The following is an 18,731-nucleotide window of genomic DNA, read 5'->3' on the forward strand; positions in this document are numbered from 1 at the left end:
GAAATCAGGAGTCAGTGTGTCTTGGCCTTCAGTAACAGCACCAGAGTCAATGTGACTCAGCCTTCAGAAAGAATACAGGAGTCAGTGTGTCATAGCCTTCAGAAAGAATACAGGAGTCAGTGTGTCATAGCCTTCAGAAAGAATACAGGAGTCAGTGTAACACAGCCTTCAGAAAGAATACAGGAGTCAGTGTGCCATGTCCTTCAGAAAGAATACAGGAGTTAGTGTAACACAGCCTTCAGAAACAATACAGGAGTCAGTGTGCCATGTCCTTCAGAAAGAATACAGGAGTCAGTGTGTCATAGCCTTCAGAAAGAATACAGGAGTCAGTGTGCCATGTCCTTCAGCAACAGCACCGGAGTCAATATCACAGGGACTGTGGTTAAATTTAACTGTGGACTCATGGAGTTCCTTATTTCTACTGCATGTTTTATGCTGGGTACAATGCCTGTGTGTAAAATTAGCATGTAGCTTAATATATACTACTGTGTATGTGCAAGACTGATCCAGAGCTGTGAGGGACAATGTGCATGGTCTTCTGGCTTCGACTGTCCTGAATGGTGAGGACAGTGCAGGAAGAACCTTCTTGACCTCATGTTACAAAAGCAAACACCCCCAAAGTGCTGCAACTCACACCCAATCCAATTTAGCCCTACAATGTCCCTGCATGTGGACCTGAAACATGCAGAGCTGCCTCTGCAGGACTGAAGGCTGTAGTATATTCTAACATCACTTTACAGAAAACAGACAGGGGGGCACCTACTATGATTTATTAAATTAACAAAAGACACGATATGTTGCCCCTAGTTGTTTTTCTCTGGGACCCTGCAGGTTGTCCTGGGTATCAATGAGGGTATTCAGGGTTCCTTACACAGATGGAAGAAGTTGCGGGTCTTTCTGATGGTCAGGAATGTGACAGATCTGCAGGAGTGGACTACATTAGCAGAGACCCCAATATATCTTTTTGTTGGCATAATTATGCTATGCTACACTTATGCTGTCTCCTTGGCTGTCAGACACTAGTCCAGCCAGTGATGCTACAGTTTGCTGTAAGGGTGTTCATCCTGAACAACAGCAGGGAGAATCTGGAAGGTTGGAGAAGTGCTCATTCATTTTTTTAAGTTGAAATATGAATGACACAAGGGGAGATGTGTATAATGAAGATGTAAAAAAACAGATTGATTTAAGCATTGCAAAGATGGGAAATCCAATACAGTAAATGAGGATTTATCTCATCTGTCCCCTTTGATCTTCAGTTCAGGCCTCTAGGACAACTAATGAGGGTCTGCAGCCCAGCGTGTGATGTGGCTTTAACCACGGGGTGAACTGGGCTTGTATGCCTCGCAGCTTATGCTTATATTATTAGTGTCAGCAATGCTCCTGGAGTACGATATCATTTGTTGTGCATTAAAGTGTGGATGCGGAAAATGGGGAGCTCCTTAATGGTAATGGTTAATCAAGAGTCCAGCTGGAGAAGGGGTGGACAATCAGGCACTACCTGGGGAAATCAGGAGTGTTGGCAGGTATGCATTGGCAGGAATCACTGGTACCATACGCTGGAGCATAGCACTGTATTAAATTTATAAATAACCATATGTGTAAACAGCAGGGTGAACATTGATAAGAAGGAGCTTAAAGGGCATGATTTTCTCTGTCCCCAGGTTCAGCTCCAGGCTGCTAATAAGACCAGCTGTATGAGGGCCAGGCCGGGCTCTTTGCAAGGTGAGACCATGCACCCTGCAGACTGACGATCATTTCTGCTGCTAACAAAACAACCCCCAAAAGGGGTCAACATTCATTCAGTATTTATGAACTTTGATACCTTAAGACTAAGAAGACATTATGGAGCCATGAATGATTAATATGTGACACACATCATAAATAAATGATGCATATTTCATCATGTGACATTGCTGAATGTTGAAATATACGAATAAATAAAAAACATCAAAACAGTAAGCAGCCTGACAGTACAAACCCAGACTGACAAACACATTCAAAATGATTGTGTTAAAGTCATTGTAAACAAATACACGTTATTTATCTATTTGCTCTACTTACACTATATTGTCAAATGTGTTGAGACACCTGCTTTTACACACACATGAACTTTAATGACATCCCATTCTTAATACATAGGCTTTAATATGGAGTTGGCCCACCCTTTGCAGAAATAACAGCTTCAACTCTTCTGGGAAGGCTGTTCATAAGGTTTAGGAGTGTGTTTATTGGAATTTTTGACCATTCTTCCAGGAGAGCATTTCTGAGGTCAGGCACTGATGTTGGACGAGAAGGCCTGGCTCGCAGTCTCCGCTCTAATTCATTCCAAAGGTGTTCTATCGGGTTGAGGTCAGGGGTCTGTGCAGGGCAGTCGAGTTCCTCCACATCACACTTGTTCATGCATGGATGTCTTATGGATGTCGCTTTGTGCACTGGTGTGCAGCCATGCTGGAACAGGAAGGGGCCATCCCCAAACTGCTCCCACAAAGTTGGGAGCATGAAATTGTCCTAAATGCCTTTGAATGCTGCAGCATTAACAGTTCATTTCACTGGAGCTAAGGGGCCAAACCCAACCAACTGTGCGCCTCAGCATGTGTTGTCCCCGCTTTGTGATACTACATTTCTAGTATCTAGTTGCTGTTGGTCCCAATTCCTTCCACTTGATTATAATACCACTAACAGTTGACTGTGGAATATTTAGTAACTAACTTTGTACCATGCTTGAATTAACTGAGCTCCTGAGAGTGACCCATTCTTTCACAAATTTTTGTTGAAGCAATCCGCAAGTCTAGGTGCTTGATTTTATACACCTGTGGCTATGGAAGTGATTGGAACACCTGAATTCAATGATTTGGAGGGGTGTCCCAATACATTTGGCAATATAGTGTATGTACAAGCAAATGGGATGTGATGTAGTACACAGGCACAAAAGAGAATGTGATGTAGTACATAGACTCATAGGCACAGGAAGTGGGAATGTGGTACAGAGGTACATAGTAAGACAGAGATACAGGGGTATGAGACCCTCCAAAGATTCAAGTGTTTCAAAAGTTCCCCTTCAGTGTCTTCATTATCCAAGACTTATGGAATAATTGAAAGTTCAGCTAGAGTGGAGTTCTGAATTGATATCTACTGTCTGTTAAATGGTACAGTGTTTACATCACTTAAATTGCTAACAGCGAAGTCCCTCAAATAAGTTATTCTGGAAGTGATTTAGACAGTCAAGTTGGACTTGGAACTTCTGGAATAGATTTAGGGTTCATTTAAAAATGTGAGTATCCACTACCTATTTTTACTGAGTCACTCAAACAGAAATTTGCTTTTCTGCTCTCAAATTCCACCACCCTTTTTCCATCATATGTCACCGATTGCTGCTAGCAGGTGAAAAGTAAATCAGCAAGAAGTGTCAGCTGAATCATTATCTCAGTCCTTGACCCTCCTCCTCATTGTCTCTGGTTTTGATTGTAAAAGTATAATTTTAAAAGTAGTTTTGTATATGCCAGTAATATATATTGCATTATTCGAGACTACAAATAAAATAAAGTGAGATAGAGAGAGTCAGTCAGTCAGTCAGTCAATTATAAACTCACTGAAAAGTGTCATGGCAGTGAGACATACCTAGTGATACTCTTCACCGGAGATGCTCTTAACCATTTCTTCGCACTACACATTTATTATAATCTCATGTTGACTGAAGTTTTCAAAACATCTGTGTTGATTGGGCCTGAAATCTTTCTAGCTGCTTCTTTCCCACCTGCATTTTACTTTGTTCCTCAGAAGTAGTCAGCATAAACATGACAGGTGGCTAACCATAGCCTGCAATACTTCGCTTCTGTAAACAGGTTTTCAGAAATATATTATGATAAATGGTATTGCAATGCTGCCTGTTTAATATTGCCTGTCTCTTGCTGAGCGGTAATGCTGCCAAAGCTTACAATTAAATCAAACTCACAAGTACGTCAAACAGAAGGCAATAACGGCAGAGACCTCTACTGAGCTCCAGGTTCACTCTGCGCTTAGGTCTTATAAGCCACACATCATTCACTGCTCTCATTTTATGCTTGTCATCAAACTTAATTTGTAAAGATGAGCTGAGTGTTCAGTTGATTCGCATGGATAATAAATCGGAAACACCAAGGCTGGAAGGCAGTTGTCAGTCAAGATGAATGACAGGTGCAGACACATAAAACCTGAGACTATTTCACTGTGAAAAGTACAGAAGTTTTACTGTGCATGATTCATCACTGACAGTAAAAATATTGTTTAATTACAAACCTGTCACTGCACCCTGAAAAATAATTTGTGTTTTTTTCAGAAAAGCATCTATTGTCTAATGTTCTGTTTTCCTGCTTTTAGCCGAGAAGAAGGTGCTGGGCAGAGAAGATATTAAGTAATGCTTTACATTAGCTGCACCTTCACAATGCCTTTATAATGCATTTGCAGAACATTCAATGCACCTTCATAATACATTCATAATGCATTTATAGAACATTTACAAGCAGTATGTAAATATATCTTAAGCATGTCCTTAAGCAGATCTTGCATTGCATTCCTAACAATTTCAATTAATTTTAATATAAAGCTTTAATATACATTAATAACAAAAAGTACAACATTATATATATTTCACCAGTCCTGTCTTGTTCATTAAAAATATTGTGAATGTGATACTTTAAGATGTTAAGGTATGCTTACATGGTGGATATGAATGTTCTGAGTGAATTAAAAATGCTTCGTCAAGGTGCACTTAATATAAAGAGTTACCTGATATTTACTCTTTGCCTTGGCAGGCTCTAATGCTTAATTAACTAAGTAATCCTGCAGTGATATTAATTTGTCAGTCGAGAATGGTGATGACATTATGACAGAATGGCATAAACTAACAGGGTATAAAAATACCGAAAGGGATTGTGTAAAAAGTTCTGATCCTCAGCCTGATATTGAGTTGATTTTGTTATGGGATATGTATTGGAGTAGACATGTCCTATGCCCCCAACTACACTCACACACTGCACTACTTGGTCAAATATGTAAATGATAATTACTATACTAATGAAGACAAGGCTGGGAGAGATTGAAATAACAGAAAAGCAGTTACCTTCAAGCCACTTGGCCATTGGATCTGTGGCAGTTCTACTTGTCTTATCAACCACTGACCGATACAAAAGCTTTTAAGAGGTCAGATAAAGACATTACAGGTGGCAGACCTGGGGTTGCTAGTGATACATTGGGATGAAGATAAAGTGACCTGAATATCTACCTCATAACCGTTTCATCCTACTATGGCGATTATTTCTCAACAGAATTATGAGTGATTTTATGGGCTTGGGATGGCATAGAGCCATAAGATCAGTTTGAATAAATGACAGAGTAGACATTAGATAGAGCATAGTGTTGATGTGAGAATGTGAGACTGTCCATACAGTGTAACGCAATATGATCATTAATTCCATCACTTTCGCTTTAGATTAGGGCTGACTTTGGAAGGTGTGATCCCCTTTGCGTCATCAGTCCACAATGGGTAGTGAGTCTATGAACTACACCAGTCTGCTAGTTACATTGGTAACCAACACACATGAGGTGATTTGATCCAGTGCCCAGGACACGTGGGATAGTGATAAGCTCCATCCCTGTATGTTTTAATTAAATTACATAGAAAAAAGATTCCTCTGATCTTGCTTTTGGTGCTTTATTACCTCAAGCCAATGACACAGCCTAGAGATGAGAAAGGAAGAGAAAATGGTAATGAAGAGAAGAGAAGAAAAGGGACGTGTTCCTGGTGCTGGCTTGAATGACTAATGGACTATTAATACATGCGGATCACACCCAACGAGCACTAATTAAGGCTGGCATGTCACCAAGTAGTATCATAATGGGTTCCAATCCTTCATTTTTTTATTGATAATGCAGGTAGCTTGGTAGTAAACTTTCGAGTCGAGTTCCCCTTGAAATTTGTTCTGGCATCCTCTGCCCGGTAGCATCTACCAAGGGGGACTTATCGGTAAAGTTGCCCGACCCACCAGGAAATTTATTTCTGGCTTTGAGCCTGATGTGAGGACATAATTTGTCATGTAATTCTAAGTTATATGCAACAGGTGGTGCTATAAGACAGTGGTATACTTCCATATGTCCTACTTTAAGAAACTTTAAGAAATGTGGTTTATGAACCATATGGTACATATGCATAAGTACCACTGAACCTGTGTGGTACATACACACAGACTGTGATGCTTGTACTTAAATCATTTGCAGATGGCTGGGGTTGCGCCGAGGTAGTTTGCACACCCTACGGACTATTTGCAAGGTATTTAAATTGCTACATAAATGAGTGTGCAGACTGTGTGACATTAGTTAGATCCAGGAGACACTATGGACAGTATATTCACCAAAGGACACACATTCACACACGGTCAAGTTACAGACACCAATTACCCTAAGACCAGTGCACCAAGAGAACACCCCAACACTCAACCACACAGCTGAGGGCAGGAATAAATGATGATCCTAGGAGCAGGAGGACATGGTACCACCTACCGAGCCACCACACCTTGTATCTAATAAACAGTATTTTCTATTGTTTTAAGGTCTAAATGTCATTGGGTTATTGCAAGGTCAGATTACAATCTCCTTTCCTGTGTGATCAGTTACCTATGGCATAATACACCTGCGTTCCCTCTAGCAAGACCCCTGCCACATGTTCAGCTATTGCGTCCCAACAGCCCGAGTTTTATTACTCGCACTTAGGGCTGGATGATGTGCGATATCAATATTCACATTACATGTTATACACATGCAATTCAGTACATCGCTAGGAACACAGTAGTCAGCTGGGTTGAGATTAGGCTTGACTGGTATCAAATTTTTCATACCATGAAACTGTCCAAACAGTATACTGTGATATATGGTATTTTCAAAAGCAATGTCATTTTGAAGTACACTTATAGTATTTTAAAATGTTGGCAATAAAATTCAGCGGGGGTGTGGTCCACCTGATAAGATTTCCCGAAAGCAGATCATCAGTAGGTTTTGCTGAAACATTTTTACTTTCTCAAAGGAAATAAAACTAAGCAAGTCCTGTGCGTGCATGACTATGCATGTGACAGATAAAGAATCCTGAATCCTTTGCAAGTTTAATAATTGTTTCTTTTCAAGATTATCTAGTGTATGTTTAAGAACATCAGTACTTTTGCATGAGCGCTACATGCGTTATCTGAAAATCATAATTGTAGTGGAGGTAACCTGAGGGAGCAAAAATGTGCACTGTCTGTGGGTCCCCAAGCACTGGATTGGGAAACACTGCACTTTGCTATGGTGTTAGTGATACTTCTCTGTGTCATCAGACTCATTCCCTACAGTTGGGTGTTGCTTCCTCCCTCCTGTCCCCATGTCACACATTTACAGTATTCTCCAAGGCTTACAGCACATGCAGAAACCTGGGGACGGCTGAGTGTTATTTTATGCACTTAAACTGATAGTATACTGACTGACAACTGAACATACTTCTCAGCTGACAGTGGTATGCTTTTTAAAAAATAACTATGTGCATCAAATGTGGGGCTAAGACCAAAGTGATGACAACAAAACCACAAATCAGACGATCTAGGGTAGGGATGTCCGCTTCTATCTGCAATGGGCCGGCGTGTGTGCAGATTTATGGGGTAACTTTTATGTCAGCTGCTCAAACCCAGGTGAGAAGACTCTTCAGCTGTAATTAATAATCTAAACCTGCATACACAATGGACATTTCTAGATAAGATTGCCCCCCCCTCCCCCGATCTGGGAACTGCATTTCCAACACACTGTGGTCTTTATTCGTGGTCTGAGGATTAAAGATTTGTACATTTATTTACTTCATACCCAGTTTAAGAATTAGTCTGCAACTATGTGAGTAACTAGTTCATGAAAGGAAACTTCTCCAACCCAGGTTTTAATTTAAAGTGATATATGTGACCAATATTTCCTAGCAATTATCCATCTGTCCAGCTTCTTGTACAGATGAGAGGAGGCCATGCGGCCCATCAAGCTCTTTTCCTTGTTTGAATAGGTTTCCTCTTAAAAAACAGGCAGTTGTGTGAATCGGTGTCTCTGTATTTCCCACTGCATGTGACTGCATTCCTTGCGATGGACTGACATCCCATCTTGGGTATCTAATACCTAGGTCCATGTGTCTTCTGGGTTTGTGTCCAGGTTCAGTAGAGGGTTACAGTTTCCACTCCATTTTATTTGTTTTGAATTTAGTGAACTGTCATGCTCATACAATACTCATCAGAAAACAAATCTATGTGTATGGCCCCTAGAACAACTAAACTCGTAAGTGTTTCCAAGTTCATGCAGGTGTACCTGGCTTAACCTGAAGAGCACAGCCATGCGACTTAAGGTGGGTGGGTTGGTGTGATTTCCACTCCTCTTTCCACCACTGTGGAGGCGGACAAACTCAGCTGAGCAATTAACAGCCAAAGCAAATGAAACAGTGGAGTAGAAGCGGCCTATTAATTACAGCTCAGGGGTGAGATGGGCACCTAATTATGGGCTCTATGTGCTGCATGTCAGCGCTTCCGGAAGTGGAGGCATCTGCGCTGAATCTTCAGCTATTATGTGTGTATCTGTCACACAGTGTGGTTCGGAAGCTGTGTGTGTATGTGTGTGTGTGTTTCTCCATAATACTGTGTGATTGTGACTGTTAAGCTGTGTGTGTGTGTGAGTGCAATATTATGGGCATTTAACTGTATGTGTGTGAGTAAAATGCGTGACTATCACCCCTGCCGTGCAGTACCATCCCCAACCTGTGGGGCAGTACTGAGTTATTGCCCTTAGTCCCTCCAGCAGTTTTGAGGAACTGCACTCATGTGTGACTAATGGAGGTGGCTGGGTGGAGAGGCTGAGTCCCAGGCTGACTCAGGCTTATCTACCAGTGGTAAAGAAAGGGAGGGAGGGAGCAGGCAGCCCGCTTGTTCCCTCTGGGCTTAGGGCACTGGGCCATCTGTGTGCACTGAGGATCTAGCCACCACACAGGGGGACGGTACTGTGCTGGCCTCTTGCTCTGCATCGCCTTACTCTGCTTGCTCACACTGGGAGTACGACTTGGGTTGATCCGGAACACACTCACACACAAGGTCAGTGCCACTTTCTTACTTCATGCATCAGGGATGAAAATGTTAAGTGCATCATCTTCTTACTCTGTCCGTACTGGGCAGTGATGAGAAGATACTACCCAAAAAAACCATGTTTTTAAAAGAAAAAAGCAAACGCTATAAAAAATATCATTATTACTATTATTACTGCTGCTGCTGTAGCTATTATGCTTGTTGGAGGCGAAGCCTTGATCTTGAAAACTTTCACAGAGGGCCAGTATTTGTCATCTTGTGATGGAGTGGTGTGGACACCTGGCACACGCTGCCCATCCTCCTTATGGTGACAAACTAGAATACCAGTGGTTATGTGAGAAAGAGGCACTAATCAGGAACGTTCTTCTGGCTTCTGCTCACTTTTCCAGAGCGGTCTCTTGTATACTGAAGAATAAAATCTGCTAACAAACAAAAAGCTTTTTCTTGTACTTTTTGCTTTTCTTGTTACTTCCCAAAGGAAATTGAACAATGACAATGAGTTGTATAAGAGTCCGTAGTTACTATTTATGGTATTGTGATATTCTTTGAATTATTCCATTGTTTGATGTTGATTCACAGCAGTGAAGGAATCTTATCAATCTCAGGTATGCTTATGTCACTGCAAGAACTTGTCAGATGAAAGTTCTATTTAAAAGCGCAATGTGTCTTTCACTATTTCTGCTGGAGCTCCCATGCAGCTCTGGGGTTAATGATATGTGTGCTGGGGGGAGGGGTGCAGTAAATAGGTCAGGGGTTTAACACTAAGCAGGCAAATCCTCCGGATTTAGCACTGCTGTGACTGTTCTCTGCATTTATTTAATGAAGCAGCACAGGAAGTGAGTCCCATTTGACACTGTTTGTTCCTTCAGTGATGCAGTGGACAAGGAGCTTGTAACACACAACTACACGCGGGGAACATGCTGATGATTTAGTACATGTAACTATATGTAAATGAAATTAGAAAATTATCATTAAATTAAAAGGAGACAATTTAAAGGATATAATTAAAAGTGATATTACGAAGGAGTGTAACTGGAGATAGCTAGTACACCACGGGAGCCATTTGCATGCCTCAATAGGTTGATTTTTATATTTTTAAGTCTGAAAACTGATTAAAATAGCCTTAAATCATATCTACTGTAAATGAAGAATGACCGATTTCCCTACTATGTGTAGCATGTATCACAATGGAGAGTCATTGGTAGTTGTAATTGTGGTAAGAACAATAAATGTACAGTAAATAGCCATTTGTGAGTGTGTGTGTGTGTGTGTGTGCGCGTGCGTGTGTGTGTGTGAAGTACACCCTTCCTTTTACCTCGTGAAAAGCTCCAAGCCGCACTGAAAATGCAATTGGAGATGGGTAGCTGGATGGTTCCATTTGCAGCTCTGCACCATCGCAATCTGCATCACCGTGATCCATATGATTTTAATGTCTTTGCGACAATCAAGATGACAACCATAGTGTTGGTTACTACTGAAAAAAGGAAACAGCTATGTAACCCTATATTATGTAAAACACTAGAATCTGGGGTAAATAAATGTGCTGACATCCATCTGCCTGAACTCCAATAATGGGCAACCTAGTACCCCTGAGGGATATTGTCTACATAGGCTTAGTCTTTTATCATATAGGCTTAGTCTTTTATCACACTGGCTTAGTCTTTTATCACATTGGCTTAGTCTTTTTACACTTTTACACATTCATACACTCCATAGATTTTGTTTTCATGTTCTTAGGCTATCATAATTGAACGATACGCCAATTTAATTTCAAGTTCTATAATTTCGCTGAGCCTTAACAGCACTACAAACCATACTAAATGTAATTAGTTGTATGTTTTTATTGGCATGGATTAAACGTTCCTCCTTCCAAGTCCACGTGTATCATTACCTGCAGTAAATGGTGACCCTTTAAGTGAACATGTGCACAGCTGTGGCCTCCATCCACACTGCAGCTACAGCTCTGCCAGTCTGCAGAAGCACAAGCGACGGAGTTTCCCAAAAGCTTCCTGAAAAATCAGGCTGTTACCATTACACTGAGAAGCATCTTTTTACATTAATATGTATATGTGGGGTGTAACACTTATTTTCGCAGTTATTGAGATCATTTTCAATTTAAAAGTGGACTGAATACAAAATCATAGTTAGCTGTGTAAAAGTTTGTACTGTACTTTGTAACAGGACACACTGATACAGATACTGTGTAATGATTCACTTCCAGCCATTGGTAGACTTACATTATTACCTTTAACCATATTATGTGACAGGACCACGCTAACACAGGTGTTTTATTAGTGTCCATAGCACTGAACTCCTCTGATTTGTGCACAGATGGTAGGTAATGCTCTTCAGGATTAGGGAATAAGCTAGCAACAAAGATGGAGGTCACTAACCAATCAGAGAGCACATCTTGAGGGGTCAGACGGGTGGAAGCACACTGATCACCTAAGAGCTGCCATACTGATACGCTACTATACCAGATGGGCTTTTAACGAGATATGTCATTTCCTCAGACATAAGAGAAGTAACAAAAACACAATTCAAATCAGAAATGCAGCTCAGGAGTCTACGATACGGGGCATGGATTCCCAGTACGGCTGCAATTGGCCAAGTTTATTATTTATTTATTATTTATAAAATTGGCCAAAATCATTAATGCTGTCATAAATGTATACTCCTGTCAAAACTGCTGCCTATTAATGTAATATTTTTCATTCTAAGATGTGATGATCAAGCTCAGTTACCTATAGGCTTGGATAGCTTTTGCAGTGCTTTCAAAATGGTACAAAAAAACCCTTTGGATCTAAACAGGGTTCATTCAGAGCTGAATCGCAGTGTATCACATTAGAGGAAACTCCCTCAGACACAAGTAGAACAGGTGAAGTCCATACATTCTATGATACATTTATCATTTGCTTATAGAGTGGAAGTCTGGGCCACTAGGGAACAGAAACGCGTGAAGCAGGGAGTTCGGAATGGAGCAGAACTGCAAAGGAGGGCTTGAGGGCGTAATACACTGACAGGCCTTCAGATTTATTTGCCTTTGAGTAGGCACAGGGAATAGGGACCCGGTGGGCAGAATTATGTATGAGAGAGTCATGGGCCAGACACTGTAATCCAACATGAAAAAAACACTCCAGGAAGGATTAGGTCCACTGCAATTTACTCCCAGTGTTGAAGTAAATTTAAAAATAAACACTTCAGTCTATTCTACTTACTTAGATAATAAACCATCTATCTACTAACCACTTATCCTACACAGAGCCAGGGTTGGGGCCTGAGGGCTAATCCCAAGCTGCAGAGGGCAAAGAAACATCCAGGATAATATGGGCCCATCACATCACTCTCTGTCATACACACACAGTCATTCACTTCAGGCAATTTACAGACTGATTAGTCAAACTGCATGTCTTTGGACTGTAGGATGTGGGAGATCATGCAGATGCCAGATGCACACACACACACACACACACACACACACACACACACACACACACACACACACACACACCTATACAACGCACAAACACCTACACACACGAACACCTACTCACTCACACAAACACCTACACACACATACACATATACACCTACACACACACCTACACAACGCACAAACACCTACACACACATACACACACACGACAGAGGCTGGGGTCAATTCCACATCCCTTGTATTGTGAGGCAACAGTGCTATACTTCACAACAAATCTAATGGTGTATAACTAAATGTTAGATTTTGGCGATATGGGAGGATGGGGGGGGGAGGTCCTCCTCAGTTGATTTTGCAAGTATGGGGGGGGGGGGTCCCCCTCTGCAGATTTATTGCAGTGACTGTTAATGATTATGATTAATTTTTCATGTTTAACGTCTTTTAAAAGCATATTCTCCTGTGTTAGAACAGTACAGTTGGATTATTTTTTTTTTCATTAAAACGAATGAAAAATGTTCAATACAAATGAACATGTTTTACACATTATTTAATCATGTGACGGTTATACCATGTTGTTGTTGACATTTGCTGTACTAATCTCCAGAAAGCTATGTTGTTAGGGAGAAACATGATTTACCTGCCCTAATTTCATATTCTGCCTCATGGCTGAGATGTTTTCTGAATTTCAGGTCAGAGCTCCGATACGTCCACTGCAGTGTTTCCACCTTAAGTTTTCCTAGGTACAGCCAGTTTCCTCCATTAAAAAGGACGTCTTAAGTGTATTGCTACAATGGTGAACACAAATAATGGTTTTAACTGGTTGGCTTAATTAGCAAAAAAAGTAGGGAATAGAGAATGTATTTTAAAAGACTAAGCCTTAAATAATAATAGATTAGAGGTGAAATCTGATTGGTTTATTAATTATTTACATAATCGGAGGACTGCTGAAAGGATGCCCTCCATTAACCTTTACAGGTAGCTGCTGTATAAGCTATCACAGTGGGACATATGCTCTGAAGACCTGATGGTTCAGGCGTTCTGCATTCGAGGATCCCTCCTTCCAGTCAGGATTTATGCGGCTGACTTTCCTCCATGAGTTTTAACAACAGCCTGCTTTACTGGGTATTTCTGGAAACAGCTTTTTAAAAGTGCGTCTAACATGTAATTAGCACTCTGATTAGCAGTGGGCTCTGAATTAATGAATGCCTTTCATCACCATTTGAAATTCACCCTGAAATTCAAATAGCAAGACTCCACAGCAGCCTCCTGTTTGTTTGCCTGTTCCAGTTTTCTAAAAGAGCAAGAGCGCAGTGTTTTTCTGTCATAGAGCTGCTACGAAGGATGGAGCAGTGGCAGAACACAGTGTGTCCAGAGTATAGACCTGATTCAGCTCTCGGCCTCTTAGTACAAGGGTTTGGGACAGTGACATGATCTTCACATGCTTACTTGCTTACACTCCACAGTGGGTCCAAGCATTTGTCCCAGCTAAATGGAGCTTGCATGACAGTCCATAATTAGATGAGACACAAAGAGGAGCTGTTTGTTTTCTGCTGGGCTCAGGATCAAGTGATGACTGTGTGACTGTCTCTAATAAAGCCCCAGCAGCCAAGGCCAGGGCAAGTCTCTCTGCTCCCAGCAGACAGATTGCAGATGCATACAAAGGCAACTTTGTACTAAAGGGTCCAGAGAAATGTTAGCCACCATGTCTGTACCGCACTGCCCTTCATACACATCTTGTAACCAAGCTACATGGCGATTAATCCATGAGTACGGGCATGTCTGCTATAACATCACACACACACACACACGCACGCATGCACACACGCTCGCTCGCATATTCATATCATTGTGGGGACTCTTCATGCATTTCTATGGGGGAAACGCTAATCCCAACAATGACGACCTTAACTTCTACCCTGCCCTAACATTAACCATAGGTAACCAAAGAAAACATAAGACTTTGGTATTTGTAAGTTTGGCATCACTTTACATGATGGGGCACAAATAATATAGCATTATACTATCATGTATGTATTAATTAACCACAAAATAAGTCTTAGTAACACATTGATCTCGTGTTAATTCATGATTAATTAATACATATGCATGTTTTATCAAGCAGTTACTGCATAAGTTACCATATCCAATTTTGTAAGCCTTTGTGAACTACTGAAGGAACTACTGAAGGAAGAAGTCATGAATAACATAACTGATCCATGTTTGTTCATCATTAATGAATGCATATTTTATCTCAAGTAGTAACTATATTTGTTCATAATTTGTACTTCAGCAGTAACTGGAGTTTTTGCGCCCCATCAAGTAGACCTTGAATTACCTTGAATTTTTGATTGCAGTCACAGATTTATATAAAATTGAGTTTTATATATGGTGCAGTGGTGGAAGGGTAGTGTCCCCATGACAACATGTTTACCCCCTCCCCCACCTCGTTGGGTCTGAAATAAATGTATTATTATTACTATCATTATTATTTACATTTATATTTGTGGGCTGGGAACAGGCGGGATACCAACATAAACATATTCTCTTGCCGGACACTTAAGGCGGTGTGTCGGGTGGTCGAGACACTTCAGTGGGTGAAAAGCAAAAAGTTAACAACAGTAAAAAGATAAATAAAAAATAAACAAATAAATAAATAAACAAACAAACAAACAAATAAATAAATAAATAAATAAATAAATAAATAAATAAAAATCAAGCTTCTGGGAGCAGGACAGTCTAAACAAGAAACCAGAGCGAGTGACATATTTGGAAGAACTTTAAAATGTACCTGCAAAGCATTGGCTAAATAAATTAATCGGTTTTCAAACTGGTCTATGGCTTCTTAATGCTGGCAATCTATACTCAGAGGGCATTATGGTCAAATGCATCTAAACCACCCCCCGCCAGTTGAAATGGTGTGGAACTGCCACTACTCATACACATCTATGTGCATGATCTGACTAAACGTTTTCTGAATCATATCGATTTTTTTATTGCGCTCCTAAAAATTCACACTTCCAAATCAAAGCACATGGGTTAACTGAGCTAGCTGAGTATTAAGTGTATTCCTCCTTCGACCTGTATGTTCAGGCACGTTACTCCACTGCTTTTTCCTATTTAGGAGATGCGTATGAGCCAATTCATGGTTTGGAAATACACATACGCAATAGCAGAGCTGTCCGTATAACACTGAGCTGAACTACTCAAACTTTCAAACATGTCTTATAACAATTTATTTGGTTGTTTCCTTCTGATGTATAGCCATGACTATATGAGCCGAAGGTCTGGTTTGATCTAAGGCCTAAATGATTTTCTTGTTATAGTATATCAGAATGCATTTGAATTTTGTTTACTGAAATCCAAATAAATGGCCTTAGTCTGGAAAGCTATACATAAAAAAATTAAATTTTCAAATTCTTTTTGCTATTTTTTATGTATGGGAAAAGTATGATAAATACCTTTTAGTATACACAACTATGGCTTCAGGCCCCACTGCAAACCCTAATTAGAATAAGTGAATCATGGAGATTTTAATGGATCTCAGAACCAGAAGACTTTAAGCACATGACCAGAATCCAAATACTAAATCATTGCATGAGAACCTGAACATTTATAATTACAATCAGAATATTTTACTCAGCCCTAACCACTGTGTATGGCCGTTTCGGTTTACAGAAAAGTATAAGCAGTTGTAGACTATATAGAGTGCTGGGTAGTAACTGTACTAACTTACCAGTAATAACTGTACTAACATAACTGTGATCACTGTGATTACCAGTAGTGCTGGGTCATCAAAAGGCCTTTAGGGTAATTAACAACAGTGTGGGATAATTGCTAATCCCGTGGAGGCAGTGTGATCCACCTCCCAGCCAATTCCAAACATGGCAGATGCCACAGGTTTGTTTTTAACATCTCAATCATAATCCATAGGTCCTACTCACTAGAAGAAACTTTGGTGTAGAGTTTCTCTTCGTCAGATTAAATATGGTCATTGTGTGAGGACTGATGGTGGCACGATAGTGTGGTGGCTCGCATTGTTGCCTCATACCTCTGGGCCCATGGTTTGAGTTTATACCCTGGCTTTACTTCTATGACATTTGCCTGTTTTTCCCACGTAATTGTCAGGTTTCCCTGGTTTTTCTGCCACGGCCCAAAAACATGCTAAGGTGAATTGGAGATGCCAGATTGTAGGCATGCACAGTGTGTCTATGCCCTGTGATGGGTTGGCGCCCCATCATAGATTATCCTCTGCCTGGTGCTCATTGGCTCCCAACCTAGATAAATGTCTGAGACTCTGTACTGTACTGCTGTCTATGATCTTGTGCACAGTGTGTATGACAACTTCATGAGAACATGGTTCTTGTCATCATGCTTGCAGGGTGCATCTGTGTGAAACCAGGTGGTTGGCCTGCAGAGCCACGTCTGGTGTGAACATGAACATGACTATGAATGTGAACATGAACCTCAGCACCAAGGATGGGAAGATTTTAGATGGAGGTTTGAACGTCATGCTGACCATACGGCTGCTGATGCATGGAAAGGTCTGCTTTCCATTATGTTCCTCATACTGTCTCCCATATTTCTCCTGCTATTTTCCCTCCTGATTTCTCTCCTGCCATTTCTTATGCTATCTGTCTTGTTGATGCTTAATGTTCGTTCTACTTTTTTCTAACTCTACAGGAAGTTGGAAGCATAATTGGAAAGGTACGAGTGTGCCATTTCTAAGTGCTTTAGATTACATCAGTTTGTTTCGGAAAGATGATATGTTCAACTTTTCTCTATATTCTTTACTTACAGAAAGGAGAATCGGTAAAAAAGATGAGGGAGGAGGTAAAGCTATCAATTTTATTGAATTACTAATAAGTGATTATTACATTATCATAAAATTAAGAGCCAGAAAACACAGGGCACAAGACTGGGTGCATCCTGCAAATATTACCAGTTCTTGCCGGGCACACACACACAAACACACACACACACACACACACACACACACACACACACACACACACACACACACACACACACACACACACACACACACACACACACACACACACACACACACACACACACAGTGTAGACATGCTTAAAGCACCTAACTGCATGCCATTGGATGATGAGAGGAAAGTAGAGTACCGTTAAGAAACTCACACAAACAGGAGGAGAACATCAAAACATCAACACAGAACTGGGATCAGAACCCAAATCCACTACAGTGGAGGCATGAGGCTACAATGCTATCTATTTGAACCTAATATAATTATTCTATAAAAGTATACTGTCAGAATACAGCACCTTGCTCTGTACAGTTGTCTGGATTTGACTGAGTATCCCTCTCTATTCCTGTTCCTTTTTGTCCTCCTACTTGTCCTCGTATGTTTCTCGTATCTCTTCTCGTCCTCGCCTCATGTTTCCTGCTGTCTGCTCTCCATCTGTCCCCTGCCTGGCCATCAGAGTGGAGCACGGATCAATATCTCAGAGGGTTCATGTCCAGAGCGCATTGTCACCATCACGGGTCCCACAGATGCCATCTTCAAGGCCTTCTCCATGATAGCGGTCAAGTTTGAAGAGGTTTGTGCTTCATCTCCATCTTTACTATGCTGTATTTAAATACTGAAATTAACTTTCTATCTGTTTCCCAATCTGATTGTTGAGGATCCACAGATTCTCTTGTGAAAGGCGCTATATATAAATAAATTTAATTGAACAGAATTAAACATTTTTCCCCCCTCCTAGTTCCCGGTAGGGAGAGGCAAAAATCTGCAGTATGGGAGGGAGCAAAAACGTGCACCGTCTGGAGAAACCCCATGTCAGGAGGGACACTTTGTGTCCTTCTGCTGGTGCTTTGTCTGGATTATTTCCTTGAAAGACTCATCCAGCTGTTTCATAATAATATTAGTTGCACATGCATGATTATAGGAGACTGACCAATCAGCACACAGTATGAACTCAGTGCTTAAGTGAAATCCAGGTTCTTTTAACTGTAATGGTAGTTTACAAATCTTGACACAAATTATCTGGTTGAATTAATATACAGGTAATATGCCATGCATTGATAAGCAGCATATAATTGCACATTCATAAATAATTCTTTAACACTTCTTACTACAAGGATAAATTGAAAAGAGGTCGTGTTGGGCTACAACAGAACATGAACGCAATCTTATATAACTGGTAATCAGCCACCGGTG

General features: G+C 40.7%; 1 protein-coding gene and 1 long non-coding RNA gene across 16 annotated transcripts in view; one reads left to right on the forward strand and one right to left on the reverse strand.

The window, feature by feature from the left end:
- The window catches only part of LOC125727089 (poly(rC)-binding protein 3-like), a 61,509-nt gene that overhangs the window by 26,595 nt on the left and 16,183 nt on the right, over positions 1 to 18,731 (forward strand). For 12 of the 14 annotated variants that reach the window (XR_007388533.1, XR_007388534.1, XR_007388535.1 and 9 more), the window contains exons 3-7: positions 1,662 to 1,722; positions 16,916 to 17,078; positions 17,218 to 17,241; positions 17,335 to 17,367; positions 17,995 to 18,111. Coding sequence is in view for 8 of the 14 variants with exons in the window: in XM_049003756.1 (XP_048859713.1) it covers positions 16,971 to 17,078; positions 17,218 to 17,241; positions 17,335 to 17,367; positions 17,995 to 18,111 (282 nt within the window). In the remaining 6 variants the exon portion in view is untranslated. Of the gene's footprint in view, positions 1 to 1,661; positions 1,723 to 8,893; positions 9,114 to 16,915; positions 17,079 to 17,217; positions 17,242 to 17,334; positions 17,368 to 17,994; positions 18,112 to 18,731 lie in introns of those variants that run through there. The other 2 variants (XM_049003758.1, XM_049003757.1) reach the window with 2 other exon arrangements.
- Positions 1 to 18,731, reverse strand: part of LOC125727091 (uncharacterized) — a 57,964-nt gene that overhangs the window by 25,319 nt on the left and 13,914 nt on the right. The gene's annotated exons all lie outside the window — the stretch shown is intronic.

The sequence above is a fragment of the Brienomyrus brachyistius genome, unplaced genomic scaffold, assembly GCF_023856365.1.
Source record: "Brienomyrus brachyistius isolate T26 unplaced genomic scaffold, BBRACH_0.4 scaffold86, whole genome shotgun sequence".
Taxonomy (NCBI): Eukaryota; Metazoa; Chordata; class Actinopteri; order Osteoglossiformes; family Mormyridae; genus Brienomyrus; species Brienomyrus brachyistius.